The sequence below is a fragment of the Pseudonaja textilis genome, chromosome 2 (assembly GCF_049901715.1).
Source record: "Pseudonaja textilis isolate UNSWEBS1 chromosome 2, rPseTex1.2, whole genome shotgun sequence".
NCBI classification, from domain to species: Eukaryota; Metazoa; Chordata; class Lepidosauria; order Squamata; family Elapidae; genus Pseudonaja; species Pseudonaja textilis.
Window position 1 is genome coordinate 112,771,228 of NC_141991.1, and position 16,870 is coordinate 112,788,097.

General features: G+C 39.8%; 1 protein-coding gene across 1 annotated transcript; it reads left to right on the forward strand.

The window, feature by feature from the left end:
• Positions 1–2,345: 2,345 nt before the first annotated feature.
• On the forward strand, positions 2,346–15,917 carry CHMP6 (charged multivesicular body protein 6). The gene is made up of 8 exons (XM_026701784.2): positions 2,346–2,619; positions 5,022–5,131; positions 6,318–6,405; positions 7,837–7,923; positions 8,014–8,079; positions 8,374–8,454; positions 10,924–10,978; positions 14,204–15,917. The coding sequence occupies exons 1-8, from the start codon at positions 2,557–2,559 to the stop codon at positions 14,254–14,256; spliced, it is 603 nt and encodes a 200-aa protein (XP_026557569.1). The 5' UTR covers positions 2,346–2,556; the 3' UTR covers positions 14,257–15,917.
• Positions 15,918–16,870: the final 953 nt, after the last annotated feature.

Here is a 16,870-nt window from a genome sequence, read left to right on the forward strand (position 1 = left end):
TTAAAATATATTCTTCACAAATCACATTGAAGAGCTGGCATATGATAAAATGGGAACAGTATTTAGACAGCGTGGGAAGTACCAGCTGTTAACCGAGAGCCTCCTCCAGGCTTTATTATATTCATATTGGTCCTTTTTCTTATCAATTTTGGGACAAATCCTACTTTCTTAAATAAATTCCTCTCCTTGGTCTATAGTTCGCAGGCTCATGGGTGGAATAAAGGGAAGGGCTTCAATTATATGTTTCTGTATTTCAAATATTTTCTTCCTTTAGACAAGATTATTATATAAATGTGACTCGGCATCTCTAAATTTACATGCAAATAAAATGTGTCTGTGTGGGTTTCAATGCTAATTTCAGTGAAAACATAACCCATTGAAATTATTGGTATGGAAGGGAAGGGGTTTCATTTAGGAAAAATGTGATTTCTATAAGCCAAGCAATGCTGTGCATTCATGTGACCTGATCCTAGCTTGTGTAGTGAATGTACTTTGTAGGTCAGATTCCAGATTATACTTACAATATAACTCATCACATACATAAACTAAGAAACCCCAGCACAAACCCCAATGGGAAGGTTTGGCCTTTTTAAAAAATCAAGAGAGGATTCTGCAGAAAAAGGCCACATGAAGAATCAGGTGTTTTTTTTTATCTCAGCAGCCTGTGAACATTTGCTATCTCAAAGAAACTGGAGAAATCAACAGACTTTGAACACAATCTGCTTTAAAACTGAAGAAATGATCAGAATCTATACCAAGTTGTAGTAGGTTACTTTTTGGCACTGTAGTAAGTGTAATGTTCTTTCTCTCACTATACAAATTATGGAATTAGTTATTTTTGAGCCCTCATTTACACTTCAGGTTGTGTTCATAAAGATAAGGGGTTTTGTGTATGTGTGATCTGTATTAAAAAATTTCCAGTCTGTCTTTAGGGAAACTACTCTTTATCTGTTGGAGAAAATTATATATTCTTTTCAATTTTTCTTTAACTAATCTGAAAGTTACTGTATTTTTATAATCTGGGGAGCTCCATACAGAATCTCTGATTTTAAAGGTTAAAAGAACTTTTCTGTGTTTTATTTTTTTTCTATTTTAATTAACTTTGATTTTGTTTACCTTCTGTGATATGTCTTTCAAGGTGGGAGGAAAGGAGAGCTGATTCTTCTAGTACCACTTTTATGCCGCACGCCTAGGAGATGGCACTATAGAACTTCTTAGAATATTTCCACTTTGATTATTTCTGAGAGCATTATTTCTTTTGCACTCCAGGGTTAAGCAGTGGACAGCAAGCGAAGCACCCTAAGATAGAGGGTAGTGGCAGCAGCTACCAAGCTGCTTCCCCACAAGGAAACGGAATCAAGAGTATGAAGGCCCAAAACTATTTCTGAGAGAGATTTGTAAACTCCTACTCTCTACCTTGCAGGCTGCCTGGATCATGTTTTCTCAGAAAATACCATTAAAGTGTGACCCACCTTAAAATTGCATCAAATAAGAACGTCCATTGGAGGGACAGAATAAAATCTGCAAGATGTTGGAGCAGGTTCATAATGCAAAAGCCCTGGTTCTTTTTGTACATGAATGTCACATAGATGCCCTTTCAAATGGTTCAAGGCATCTGCCATTTTGGCAGATTTTGACTTCCCTGCAGATGCCATTGGCCTCAAATTAATACTGAATGTTAGAATCACATTAAGTTTGGTAGGGATTGCATGTCAAAGATCCACCCAAATAGTGTCAAAACCGAGAGTGCTATTTTCCTTAGTCTCCCTCCTCACCAACTGGGCTTCACACAGCTGCTGTGCATTTGATTCCCATGGAATTTTGCTGTTCATTTTTAAAATGTGTAAGAAACTAGGAAAAGCCCCCCTTAACCTGTCTCTCTCCTACGAAAGTTTTGTTTATTTCTGGGTAATACTCAACCACAGCTACGCAGCTAAGCCTGGATCCGTAATCTACTCAGACTAAGGAAACTGATCACAAAAAATGTAGAAACTTCTGAAGCCTCTTTCATAGGGAAGGTCTCACAAAAAAAATAAAAATAAAGGAATGCAAAGAATAAAGGACCCTCTAAATTATTGTCAGGAATTGAATGCATGCGTTATTTGAAGATATTATCAATTCCCAATCGCCTTACCTTCTCCGCCCCCGCCCACCCAAAGCCTAACAGTCACCTTCCCTCCCACCCACCACCCCCGAAATACCTAACTGAAGAAGCTACTCCCTTATATAGTATGCGTTACGGTAAAAGAGTAGGGGATACGTCACTTCCTCCCCGGAAGGCAGGAGAGAAGATACTTAGAGAATCGAAAGTTGAATCCTATCTCAGTGTGCCAGTAAAACCATAACTTGTCCCGGAAGTGTGCTATCAAAAAAAAAAAAAGTGGGGGGGAAGTCTTCCTCTGCATTTTCTTAAGTCCGCGACGCGAGTCCGCCGTCGATTTCGCTCCGAGTCTAGCGGGTCTCGTTCTACCAGAATAGAGCCTCGGTGGCCTCCGTACTGAAGTAAGGCACGGGTGGGGCCGATGTAGGCCAGGCCGCGCGGGCGGGGCCGGGGCGATGGGGAATCTGTTCGGTCGCAAGCGGCAGACCCGCGTTACCGAGCAAGATAAGGCCGTGCTGGTGAGAGCGGGGACGGGGGAGGAAGCGGGAGGAAAGGTGGTGGGAATGGCAGGCTGCGGCCGTGCGCCAGAGGTTCAGCTTCAGCTTCAGCTTCTCTCTCTCTGGCATCAGACCCAGCAGGGCTGCCTTTCCTGCGGAGTAACTCTTTGCTGCTCTGCTCGCCCCTTTCCTGCCTTCGCCCAGCCACTTTCCTCCGGAGGAACGAATGCAAAAAAAGATCCCGGGGACCGGGGTTTCTGGCACGTGCGGGAAGGGGGCAAAAGAGGTGCACCTGCACAAGTGTGTAACTCAGGAAGGCGGGAAAGGAAACGACTTTTGTTCTCTTTTACGGGCGGAGGCTTCCTCCACCGACTTCTTTGCAGTCCTTTTCCACTTTTTCTCCCCCCTTCTGTTTAAATAAAAAGTGTGTCACTCTGTGTGTGTGTGTATGTATGTGTGTATGTATGTGTGTATGTATACACACACATACACGTATGCATGCATGCATGCATTTATGCAAAATATATATACAAAATATACACAAAATACTGGCCTGCCAACTTTTTTTTTCCTTTGAGGGGTCCTCGGTGCTCTCTGAAGCTTGGTGGTTGCCTTGCAGACGCTTCATTACCCAAACTAAGGTAACATCATCAGCACTAGTATCACGATCATCATCTGATGATGCTGAACCTAGTTTGGATAATGAAAAGTCTCCAAAGCAACCACCAAGCTTCAGAGAGCACTGAGGACCCCTCATTTTAACCAGAGGTTACAAATATTTTTCTTTTTTGGCGTGTCAGTGCAATGAGGCAGAGCGCTTCAACCAATAGCTTGTTAGGTAAAATAATAAAATAATTGTGTGTGTGTATATAAATTAGCATGGAATAGCAAGTTGTATGTGATCACATAACCTACCTTTGTCCCTAGACATTTTGTGGGAACACAGCCATAAGCCAACTGGTAGATGGGTGGAAGCTCCCTGGATATTATATGCTGTCTTGAGTTGGGAATCTTGGCTTGAAGTCTTGTTTAAGCCCAAGTCTTTTGACCCAAATCCTACATCGCAAAGCTATGATAGCTTTTTAGATGATCTTAAAAATATCCGGAAGTTGCTGAGTCCTTTTGAAGTTGGAATTAATGTCATACTTAGGGTGTGCTGTAGAATTTTTCTGAATGTCTTGAATGTTAAAAAGCATAGCCTACTACTATTTCAATAATGTGAAATAAGTTGGAAAGCAGCTTAACTACCAGGAAGTAAAGAATATTTTGAGAAAAGGACATAATATGTAGAATGAAGAAATTCTGCGGGTTGTAGAAATGCATAAAGTAAAATGCAGATCATTGGACAGGAAATAAGGGGTCTTTCCTCAAATGTTTGTTAAGGGAAATCTCAAACAACCGTTCTTTGTTTCTTAATCTGGAATCTTTTCATATAGTTACTTAATGTCCACTAGACGCGTGTAGGAAATTGAATTTGTATCATCTCAAGCCAGTGTGTTCATAGAAGCTTTGTATTGTTTCTTACAGTGAGATTCTTGCTGTCAAGTAGAAAGTTTTCAGCAGGAATATTTTCTAATCCTACCTGAAAGAACCAGGGATTGGACTTGGAACATTTTTACAGTCAAAGTACATGCTATGCTATGAATCACAGTTCTTCATTTAACAAGAAAATCTGAGTGCCTTATCACCTTTGCATTATCACGGATGTTTCATGACACTTCAAAGTTCGTTATTACTTTATGAGGAGCCTTTTTATATATGTCAATAGCTTTCAGTGCAGATTTACCTACTACTTTGAATCTGTCGAAAGAAAAATTGTGAGCCAGTTTCACTTTTGGTTCTTCCGTATTTCCATATGACTAAAATTGTCATTTGTATTTATTACATTAGAATTTAAGTAGATCACCATTGTTGGGTGTAATTTAACTGAAGATATTAAAATTGTATACAGAATGGAAAGAAATGTTGGAATACAATTACATATTTTTTAAAAATAAAAAATATTATTAGCCAGAAGAGAGAACCTTTTACCCTTTGAATTCCAGTCAGTGGTCATATATGAGAGGAACTGTAGTCTAACAATATCTGGAAGATCAAATTTTTTGTTAGTGAATTCATAGCAACATAAACAATTGTTCTGAATGATACTTAAACTTACTGTTCCTAATATGGCACTCTTGTGACTTTAAATTCAGAAATGTGTGAATCCCAGGGGATGGCAATAACTCTCACCATTATTTTTTTAGTATTTTTAATATATGATTTATAACAATGGCACAGTAGCAATGGCTTGACTTTAATTTTGCATAACTTAACTTTCAACTCCAGTTTAACTTTCCAGTATTTTCCAGCACAGTAGATTGGAGATCAATTGGAGATCAAGAAAAGATTTCTTCTAATGGACTGTTTGTTTTCTTCTCCAGCAACTAAAACAGCAACGAGACAAATTAAAGCAATATCAGAAAAAGATTTTTCTACAGCTGGAGCGAGAGAGGATTGTTGCTCGTCAACTACTAAAAGATGGCAAGAAAGAGTAAGTCACTTCTGATAGAGTGTGAGCTTATTTATTTATATGTATTTGTACCCCACCTTTATTATTTTGAACAAATAATTTAAGGTGGCAAACATATCTAAACATACCTTCCTCTTCTTATTTTCCCAACAATAACAACCCTGTAAGGTGAGTTGGGAGGAAGAGTGATTAGCCCAAAGGCACCCAGCCAGCTTTCATGGCTAAGGCAGGACTTGAACTCTTGGCCTCCCACTTCTAGCCTTGGACCAGGGTGTCAAACTGGAGGCGGGAGGGCCAGATGCGTCATGCACAAGCCACGCCCACCCCAGCTCCGTGAATGGGGGAAAAGTCCATGACAGCACAAAGTTTGATCCCAATGACTTAAACCAAACTGGTTCTGTGTATATTATATGTAGTGTCAGATTTCAATACGACCTTAGCCAAATGATTCCCACTGGTGTTTCACCTTGAAACATGCCCTTCTGTGCTTTCTAGTTGTCTGCTGTGTATAGTGGAGGCTGCCGGTTTGAAATGTTCTGGTGTGTCCCAACAATCCTTTTGGTTGCAGCATTTTCAGTAGATGCCCCTAAGTTCCAGAATTCTCTTGTGAGGCAGTCCATCTCATTTCCTTACCAACAAACTTCCAAAAGTTAATGAAAAACTTTATTTTTAAGAGCGATTGTATTGAATAATAGTTTTTATGTTTGTAACCATTTGGCTATTTTGGGATTGAATGTTTTTTTGGGGGGGGGGGGCGATGATTGTAGGTATTGTGTTTTCTCCTGTTTTCTAAGGTTTTATATTTCTATTTTTTATTTGTTTACAGTAACTATAAATAATTTAAATAATTTTTTTAAAAATACCTGGAAATAGTTTGACAGCCAGTGCAATTCAATCACTGTAGTGTGTTGACATAATGGCCACACACTTTTAAAACATTTTAAAGGGTTAAAAAGATTTCTAGGGAATAAATATGTCAGTTTTGTTGGCTATAATGGTGAAAAATAAGGTTTGCTTGTCAAGAGGCAATATGCCAGATTAGTTCTGCAACAGACCTGTATATTTTTCAAGGATATTTAGTTAACTTGTCAAATTATCAAACCCTGAAATAAATTATTTTTTTCTATTGAGCTGGGACAAAAATGGCTTTGTATAATATTTTTTTCTAGACTTGCTTTTTCATCCACTCCCTTTTTTCTCCCTCTAGGAAAGCCAAGCTTCTGCTAAAGAAGAAGCGTTATCAAGAGCAATTGTTAGACAAAACTGAAAACCAAATTAGCAATTTAGAGCGCATGGTATGTGGGATTGAGTTTCTGATTGCATCTGCTCATTTGATTTTCAGGATTTCTGAAGTGTGGCTTACATGTAAATTTCTGTGTTTAGTTTAATGCACTTTTAATATAAGAGGATTTCTTTAACTCAGGATTCACATTGACTTTTATGATGGAATGCTGTGATTTAAGCTTCGTTTAGGAGTACTGTATATACTCACAGATAAGCTGACCCCTCAATATTTAGTCCAAATAACATGAAAAATATGTCACCCTCAGATAAGCCAACCCTTGGATTTTTTAACCAAGATACTGCTAAATATTTGACTGCTGTTTGTGGATGTGATAGTTTTTTAAAAATCTGAGCTGTGGTTCGCAGGTAAGCCAAACACAATTTTGGGGTGTATTTTGATACCTAAAATTCTCAGCTTATCCGCAAGTATATATGATACCCCTGCGCTTAGCACAAGTATATATTGCTTGTCTTGAGAATAGAATGATAGCTTTGAACAGCATTATTTGCTTTAATGGTCACATGATGTTGACCGAATTGTCCCTCATTCCATCTTTTTTTTTTGCTCATCCAATCCTCTTATCCAACTTGTTGCAACTGTAATGTCCCTGCATTTTAAGGCGGGTTGATAGCGTATACGTTCATGTGTTTGCGTGCCTTTTTGCAAGAAAAGGGGAGAGGTAGAGCAGAGGTGGTATTCAGTAGGTTCTGACCAGTTCTGGAGAATCAGTAGCAGAAATTTTGAGTAGTTTGGAGAACCGGCAAATACCACCTCTGACTGGAGATTTTACAGTGCCCTTCCCCTGCCGCCCCCATCAAGCCGTGCCCACAGAACCAGTAGTAAAAAAAATTGAATCCCACCACAGGTAGAGGCATCAGAAATTAATTTGAAGAACTTGTAGTCCTAGTAACTCATTAGACACAGATTCATACAGAGAAGTTATATAACTTAGATTTCTCCTGCTTTTATTACTGACATAGCAAGATTCTCATTTACTAAGGAAATGCTACTTATTTTGCTTGGTGCTTTACTGTCCATGGATACCGTGTAGACCATATCTGGGCTTTTTACAACCCCCAGCCTACGTCTGGTCCTTTTGCTGTCACTGACTAGCCCACATGAATTGCTTTTATTTTGAAGACAACTGCTGTTTTTTTTGTTTTTGTTTCAATTTAAGTATGTGTGCCCTTCCATGGATATACACCTTCATAGCCCTATTGGTTTGACCTTGCACAATAATCCCAGTTCCTGGTATGGCTCCTTGGGAAAATGTAATTGCCCAATCTTGCTGTAGTGTACAAACAAGTGTACAAACTGTCAGCCAGTGAAACAGGCTGCCACTGACTGCCTTCTATCCGCTAGAAGTCATCTTCCGGTTGCTTTCCTTAACACATAAAGATAGAACAGGGCATTCTGTGATCCTTGTTCTTCTCTCTTACAGGTCCACGATATTGAATTCACACAGATTGAGATGAAAGTGATTGAGGGTCTCAAAATTGGCAATGAATGTTTAAATAAAATGCACCAAGTAAGTATGATCAGAGCTGCCCGGCCTCTCTTAAATTGCACCCCATTGCCAGTCATCTTGTTGATGCAAAATTGTGGGGTTCTCTTACAGGTTATGTCAATAGAAGAGGTGGAAAGAATCATGGATGAAACCCAGGAGGCTGTAGAGTACCAGAGGGTATGTATGGGTTGCACAGTCCTTTCTACAGGGCTTGGTGCAAGACATTGTGTTTTTATGACTTGCATTTCACCACTTCACTCCCTTGGATTTTTAACATACTTGTTCACATGTAGTATAAAGTACCTTGCCATATTATCTGGAAGTGTGTATTACATTAGTCCTGAGTATCCGAAGCTGAAACTCAGGATAGGTACAATTGTTCATATTTTTTTGATGCCAATGAAGGAACTGAAATGTTTGAGATCTGTTACTTCCTGGTGTTCACTGAGCCACCTGCCTTTTTCTTTGCAGCAAATAGATGAGATATTGTCTGGAAGCTTCACTACAGAGGATGAAGATGCTATTTTAGCTGAATTAGATGCCATCACTCAGGTAAGCACCAATTCCCAAGTCAGGGACTTAGTTCAGGAGTTGTATTTTGAAGGGGTATCTTTTATGAGGAAGCAGCATTTTTATCCAAAATATTCAGCTTACAAGTCGTCCTTGACTTAGGACCACAATTGAGCCCAAAATTCCTGTTGCTAAACGAGAGTTAAGTGAATTTTGCCCCATGTTTCTTGCCACAGTTGTTAAGTGAATCATTGCAGTTGTTAAGTTAGTAGCATGTTAGCTGTTAAGTGAATCTGGCTTCCCCATTGACTTTGCTTGTCAGAAGGTCACAAAAGGGGATCGCCTGACCCTGGGACACGGCAACACTCATCACTATGAGCTAGTTGACATGCATCCAAATGTTGATCACAGATCCAGAGGGGTGCTGCAACAGTCATAAGTGTGAAAAATGGTCGTAAGTCACTTTTTTCAGTGCTCCTTGTAGCTCAGAACGGTCACCAATGACCTCTTTGAGGACTGCCTGTATATCATTTGCGTTAACCTTCTGAATCTTCAAAGATTCATCTTGATCCCTCAAGATTCATTTTAAATAGAAGGATAGAATATTTTCCATTTATTCTTGGATTTTCCAAAATTTGGAAATCCTTTACTCTGGGATAATTAAGCTTTGTTTCCACAATAAGTAAGCATTCATTCATATGAGTGCCAGTATGCTGCATTTTGCATTCATGTTAGAAATAGATGGGAAACATCTATTGTTAACAAAAATAATTAATACTTCATTATCGTGCAGAGAGGAGGGCAATAAATATCTCACTCCAGTAATTAAAATTCAGGGTAGAAAATTCTAGTTGTTAGGATAATAATGATGGAATTATATGTTAAGATGAACTGGAAAGGAATAGGAAAGATATTGGGGATTGTAATTACCTTCATGAATTCAAAAGCAATTCAAAAATCAGAACTAGAAAAAAGTGTGATCCCTCTTAAGATTAGGAGCTTTTTCAATTCTGATTCTTCTTTACATGTTTTAACTGACCAAAGAAGAAGTTTGCCATACTGACAGCAAAATAATGTAGTCCTTAAAGCTGATGTATTTCTATCAGTCTTTATTACAATGAATAATGAACTTTAACCCAGAACCCTTAAGTATTTTTATAGGTTGCTGATAGAACTTAGCTCAAGAAAATTCAAACAAATAATCTGGCCGCATTAGGTTTTTTATTATTATTATTATTATTATACTTTCATTCATTAAACATGAAACTCAAACATGTATTCAAATTATTATTCATTTATTGTAATATTGTAATATTATTATTTAAACTTAATAATAATTCTGCCTTCCTGACACCGAACGGGCAGTTGAGCTGCCGCTCCTCCCCACACCATGGCTGGGCCTGGACAGCTATCAGGTGCAGTCCCTGTGGTTATGGGATTACTGGTCTTCGGATTGGTGGTGGCTTAGCTACCGTGAACCAACCCAGGCACCTGCCATCACCAATTATGAGAAGAAATCAACAAAATTGCACACTGGATTGGTCGTCGCCCGGGTCCATAAGGGCCACGTCAGATGCTATGGCTTCTGGACATCTGTCGAAAAATGGGCTACAGGGCCCAGTTGTTACTGCTGGAGAATCAGGGCATGCAGCTGCAAAGCGATTGGAACAAAAGCGCAAAACCTGGACAATTGAAGAAAATTGAGAAATCATCAAATGTTACTACCAGGCAGAACCAACAGCCAGGGGATTTCAAAATAGAATTATGCAAATAAGTGATCTGCAGAAAATACAAATCAGAATTTACTTTATATCTTATCTTCTTGCTGTGAGCAAGAAAGAAGGAAATAAATCGTGCCTCAGTAATCTTCTGGTTATTCCTTCTTACAAGTTTGGAGGCCCCTGTAGTTCTTCTACTGTAGTGTCTACCAGCAGTTTCAAGGATAAAGGAAGGGTTTGTATCTCAGAGACCATACATTGTTGCTTGACAGAAAATGATGACTCTGTATCCGATTGGAATTATTATGAACCCATAGCTATCAATTTGAGCAATCCACAATATTTCCTAAGAAATACTTATGCTTGTCCCATGCTATGCAGTACCATAGACATGGTATTGTAATCAACAACCAGCCAGCTGTGGGAGATGTAGAAAAAACACTGAATAGCTTTGAACCAGGAATTCCAAGAACTATAAATTTAGATGTGAAAAAAGACCATTTCAAACCATTTCTCTAACGTTGGCAAGAAAACTACATGTCCATCCCCATGCAGTCCTTGTGAATTGAGCTTTATTCATTGAAGAGTCAGTAGCTTCGCTTAACCAAATTATTCAGAAATACCCGTCAAGGTGTTGGAGGCATAGTATAAATAATACAGGCTCAAAACTCTAGAATTGGCAGACAGAAAGTAACATAGTTATTTCCTGTGCATTTAAAAGTTCTACAGTTAATACAAAGCTGTTTCCTGTCTTTAGAATATGTATTTCACAAGAACCATTTTTTTCTTCCAGGAGCAGATTGATCTTCCAGAGGTTCCCTCAGAGCCTCTCCCAGAAAAGATTCCAGGTAGTTTTATCTGTTTAGAGTTTATCCTCTCCTTTTGATACTGCCATCGTGCACAAAGGTGGCTCTTGGTCTTTGGCTGTGACTAATATAGACTTAATTCAGGACAAATGAAATCTACAGAACATTCACAAACATTTATAATAGTTTGTATCAAAGTCTACTCTGTGTTCAGGCCCCAGCCAGTTACTATAATCTATGCAGAGCTTTACAGTTTGTAGTTTTAGTGTTTATATCGCTTGGTGGCAATTATTTGTAAATTACCTTGAAAGTAGGTGTGGTGTATCAGCCCAGTATTGACAAAGGGGAAGGCTGAAAAATGAGTGAATTTTCCATTTGTATTAAATTTAATTTGGTTCTGGGCCTTCCATACTTTGGCATCTCAGTGTCTGAACTACTATTTTGCAGTAGCTGCAGCTCTTTTACCTATTTTATTGTTACATTCCATTTTTTCTCTGGAAACTCAAAGGAGCAGGATGGAGATCTATTGATCTTATCTTGCTAGCAACCCTTCTAATATGAGGGTGTTACCATAGTCCATAGTCACCCTGTGAATTCATGGTTCAATAGAGGTTTGAACTTGGGCATGTCTCAGCCCTTCACTTTAATCACTATACCATGTTGCTATATACTATATAGATCTTATAAGAGGTTATTTTTTCACTGCATTATACTCAAGTGCTTCTCCCATTTCAAGCATAAAACATAACCTTTTAAAAGTAATTCTTTATCTAGAAACTGTTTTCCTATCTCTCACCTAATTTTGAATTACTATGAGAGACTAAATTAGACTACTAATTTATTTCTTAAAACACCTGGCTCCTGTTTTTGTTCAATTTGCTTGTCTCTTTTTTTTCTGAAAGCAAACACTGAAATGTAAAATAAGTGGTGCTGTGTAGTGAATTGGTTGAGAATGGAAGTAAAACGCGAGAGTTGGGCAAAAAGGATGAGAACTAAAAAGTAGGGTCTTTATGCTGTCTCAGTTTTTGCTTGCAATGCAAATGTAGTATTAGTCTATGACTCATTAAAGCAGCCGCATCTGATTTCAGGATCATGTAGCAACGGGCAAAGACTTCTCTGCAATAGTTGCCGTTGTATGATCCTGGAAAACAACACAGCTGCTTAAATGAGTCATAAGCAGGTCCCATTTTTGCACTCCTGCATATCCTGAAGCGCCTCTTGCAAACTGAATCTATAGCACAAGATGTCAACTACCAAGTGCACACTCCCAAAGCAGTTTTCTGTTTTGTTTTGTTTTTAGCAAGTTATTTGTAATTTTGATCATGCCTTGGTGCTCTCAAAAATAGATTGAAAGTGCATCTATTTTGAATTGGTTTTGCTTGGACCAGATGATAGTCTGCCTAAAATGCAATGGATTAAAACTGAATCTGGACAAGTCAAAAGGCTTGGTAGTTGGTGAGTTCTCAGACGATTGGGAGGGACTCTTCCTATTCTACATTAATATCTTTTTTTTCTCCTGAAGGAGTAAATCTACAATTTGTTGGAGAGATTCTTGGACCTTGTGCCATCCTTGAATACACAGATCAATTAAGTAGTCTAGACTAGAGCAGGGCTACCAAACTCACGTCATGTGGGCCGGATGTGTCACTCACCGGCCACTCCGACCCCCTGGTTTAGCGAAGGGGGGAAAGTTGCGATATGTCACATGATGACAACATGATGTCATGAGTTTGACACCTCTGATCTAGAGCATCTTTTTTAACCTGCATATGATTTGCTATTTCACATCTTTTCTGGAGAGATCATATTGTTTTGCTTTGCTTACCTATAAAATGGACTATTACAACATACTCAGTGTAAAAGGTGTTCCTTAAGGAGAACTGGAAATGGCCTCTGAGCCAAATGGCAGTGGCTTTACTCATCTCACAGATGTATCTTATGCATGTGATGCAATTTGGCTAAGATGCCCACCAACAAATTTTTGAATCGGATTCAAGGTGCTTGATACTAAATTTCTGAAAGACTTGAGTCCCACCATCCCGAAGGAAAGATTTCCTGTGCATGTTGCAATCTCGGAGTTACATTCTTCCGATAAAGGGCCTTTGTATATGCAACTCTGGGAAGAGACTTATTTGGGAATCTGCAATGCTGGTAATGGCTCCAGTGCTATGAAGCTCCCTTTTCCTGATAGTTTTGCTGCTTCCTTCTGGCATTTTTTGGGGGAGAATAGGGAAATTGGGGAGGAATTAGAATCTATTTTTTCTCTTTCACTTTTCCCCAGAGAGTGCATTTTGATCTGTAGTCTTTAATGTCATTTTCAAATTGTTTTATTATTGGCGGGGGAAGAGGGGAAATTACGATTGTTTTTTTAAGGATTTTACAAAATGTCACAATATTTTGTATATTTTGTCTTTAGTACTTAGAGGCTGGCTCTGCTGAGAGCATGCAGTATATAAATATGAGAAATAACAACTATGTAAGAGACATCCAGCTATAGAATATCATATGTAAATAGATAGCTCTTCTAGCAAGCAGAAAGATCCGGCTTTTATTTACGGAGTTTATTATTTAAACCTTTTCTTGGTTTGTCTAATGGTTCCCTTAAGTGGGCTAAACCTGGGAGGATCCGTCAGAATCAGAAAAAAGCTTTCAGCGATACTGGACAGAAGAATAGGCTTTTCAAAAGAACCACAATGTTGCTCTGCTTGTGCTACAGCATCTCTTGCCACTTGCATTCTGCATTCACAGTATGATTAATAGTCGCACAGTTGATTGGCATGTTCTCCTATGAACGTCTATGCCTTCTCACAGTGGCTCTCTTTTAAAAGGCATTAGGTGGCCAGTGGGGGAATATAATTGGTCCGCTAAGGCCAGAATTGAAGAGTGCACTCGTAATTAAGCATAGCTTTTCCAGAAAGTCTGGGGCAGGGAGTGGGGAGGCTGTATTTGAGCAAGCATTGTGCCTTTGTTAGTTGACCTTGAAAAAAAGATCTGGTATATTAATGCAGCTCCCGAAGAATGTAACGGCACAAACACACATACCTTGATCGTTCTGGAAGAACAGAGTGGAATTCACCGTTCACTTTGGAGGGAGTGTTTGTAGGAGCAGAAGGCAAAAAGAACTTATGTCTGAGATCCTGCAAAGTTGCTCCGGGTGTATGTCAGTGGCAGGATTGCATAAACCGCTGCTTAGAATTGACTGTCTCTAGAACCATTCAAAACCAATAACTCCTTCCTCTTTGTGTGTGTGTTTTTCCTTCTCCACAGAAAATTCGCCCATCAGAATCAAACCAAAGCCAGAATTGATTGCTGCATCTTAACTCCACTACCTGCGGGGTATCTCTGCATTGAATCTCGGAATCCCAGCATGCCTGGGATATAGGAGGCCTCCTTGCTGGCTTTACCCAGCCATACTGGAGCAGGTTTTCTGCACAGAATGGAAGCTGTAACTGGTTAATGTTCCCATATCAAGGTTATTTTGTAGCGTGCACACTCCTCCTTTTTGTAATTTAAACGGGATTAAACGGTGACTCTTAAACCTTCCAAGCCAAATGCTTTCTGCGACCAGATTTCAGCTACAGACCTGCCTCAGATGCCAGCAGAGCCTCCCTGTCTTTCGTTCTCGCTCTCTCAGTTCCTGATACACGTTGGAGCATGTTGTCACTGCTCGGCTATCCAGAGGAAAGAACTTCTGTGGAACTTCTTGGCCTTCCTCTTGACTCATTTCTCACTGGCTTTTCTGAAAGGCTGTTTTCTTTTGGCAAGGATGGAATCTCTGAACCTTGTTAAATCTGTGGGTTTTGTGTGCCAAGATGGGAGCATCTCTTCTATTAGTAGTTCCAGCTTCTTGTGTTAGGCTGCTAGTGGAGATTCGAGAAGTTGATTCCGTGTTCAGTGTGCTCTTGAGGTTAATGCACTCCTAGGCCTGGGCACTGGGGAATAATGCAAGGCTGATGGGCTCATTCATTAGAAGAAATAAGTTTTGTTTCCTGCTGTGGGAGAAGTCTAAATGGCTTGCTAAGGGTTTATGCTTCATATGCTTCCCAGGCCGCCTGCTTTTTCCTTTGCCTCCAGAGTCCCATAGCATGAAGAGGCTGAACATAAGTTCGGCTTCTGAGAGCTTCTCAAAAACAAATGAGTACAGTCATAGCAGAGGGCTTTGTTATGGCTCGTGCCCTCCTCATCTTCGTCGATCTGGGCTGGATTTTGTTTTTAATGACAGAGCCACTTCTCATCTTCATTTGTGAGTTACTAGGTGGGCTTAAGAGCAGAGTGAAACAATGCCACCCACACGATTCTCCTCATAGAAAACCTGAATGTCCCTTCACTAGTTAACACTTGAAGGCTGGGCTGTGAGATGAATAGACCTCCCTTGAGAGGATGGTTCATATATCAATAATACCCCATCAAGTTGTATTGATTTTGAAAGTATTCAATTTACTTTGGGCTGGTAGTTAAACAACGAAGGGGACTTGAAAGTTGCCTGTTCCCAGATTGGACAAGATAACGGCTGCGTTTGCATTGTTCACCAGAGGGCAGTCTTACTCTAAGCTCTTCATAACTATGACTGAAGAAACATTGAGTGGTGTGTCTTCACCTCTGAATTGCTCCAGAAGGGTTACATTTATTTTCTATTTCTTCAAGCAAATGGCAAGGGAGCACCTGAAGGAATGCAAGGTCCTGCTCTGGTGGTGTCCTGGGTATCACACAGATGGGGTTTCTTAAAAGGGCTTTATTAGACAACCCCCCCGACCCCCGGTTTACAATACAGCTCAGTGCCTGGGGAAATAGATGGAAGAACAGAAACGAGAAGAACTAATGAAAACCAAATCTGCAAAGCCCATGAAGAGAAAACACTACTGTGTGCCACGTGGCCTTAGAGAACAGGCTTGGACTTAGCTAAATCGCTTTGTGATTTCCTGATCCATACTCTTTTTGATGACTCAGGTGGAATTAAAAGTGTTGTTTAGCCTCCAGGAAAGTTCTGTCTTCTCCATTTGCTGTACATGGCCATAATTTGGCTGAATTCCTTTTGGGAGCTCCTTAAAACAGGGAAGGTAGAAGCCGAGTAGGTAGTGACAAGTTTGTAATACTTTCATTCCTCTAATGGCTTGTGTACCTTGGTTAGGAGCCAGACTCAATACGGTGTTTCTGGGTACCTGAAGCATTGGGGATACCATGACATCCTAGTGTTTTTCTTCCAGCAGGAGAGAGTGCTAAAAGGTGAAGAGAAATTTGAAGTATTTACGCAGAAGGAATGAATGACTTGACAGTCTACATTCTAAGAATGTATGTCAGGGATAGAGATGTTAACATACCCCAGAGCTTTGTTGTTCTGAGATATGTTAGTAGGGTAGCTAATTTTAATAGCTTTCTTCAGAGATCAAACCTGAAATGCAAATGAGGGCCAGAAAAGGAAGTGCTCTCACTGTGCCAGTCTAACAGATCTGCTTCAAATCGGAAGGTAGGCCGTGATGTGTTTTCATGATGCTTAAGTGTGAATTCAGGTGCTGGGGTTTATTGTGGCTTATGCAGCCATCTAGTGTTAGCAAAATTACATCTCAGATTGAAATACGAATTCAACCTGTGTCTTTCGGTGGGGAGGGGCAGGGTGTGTCCCTGAGGAGCTTGTATGCATTGTACTTTAGTTTCCTGGATTCAGACATGCTCCTATCCCAAGGAGTTGTGTTCCAATTTAATTTCCCTCAGCAAAGAAACTTAAAGCAGTTTCCTACGTGAAGGAGTTCAAACTGTAGCAGAGGTTGTGCAATTAACATAGCCCCCCATCTTGGTCCTTATCTTGAAGGTGTCTTGTCCTTGTCCTCCTGGACTTTGCTGCCTTTTAAACACCAGCTCAAAGCTTACACAAGGCTTTCTTTGGTGGAGCTATTCCTATTCTCCTGGAGCTGTGAGTGTGTATTTGGGAGGGGGTTT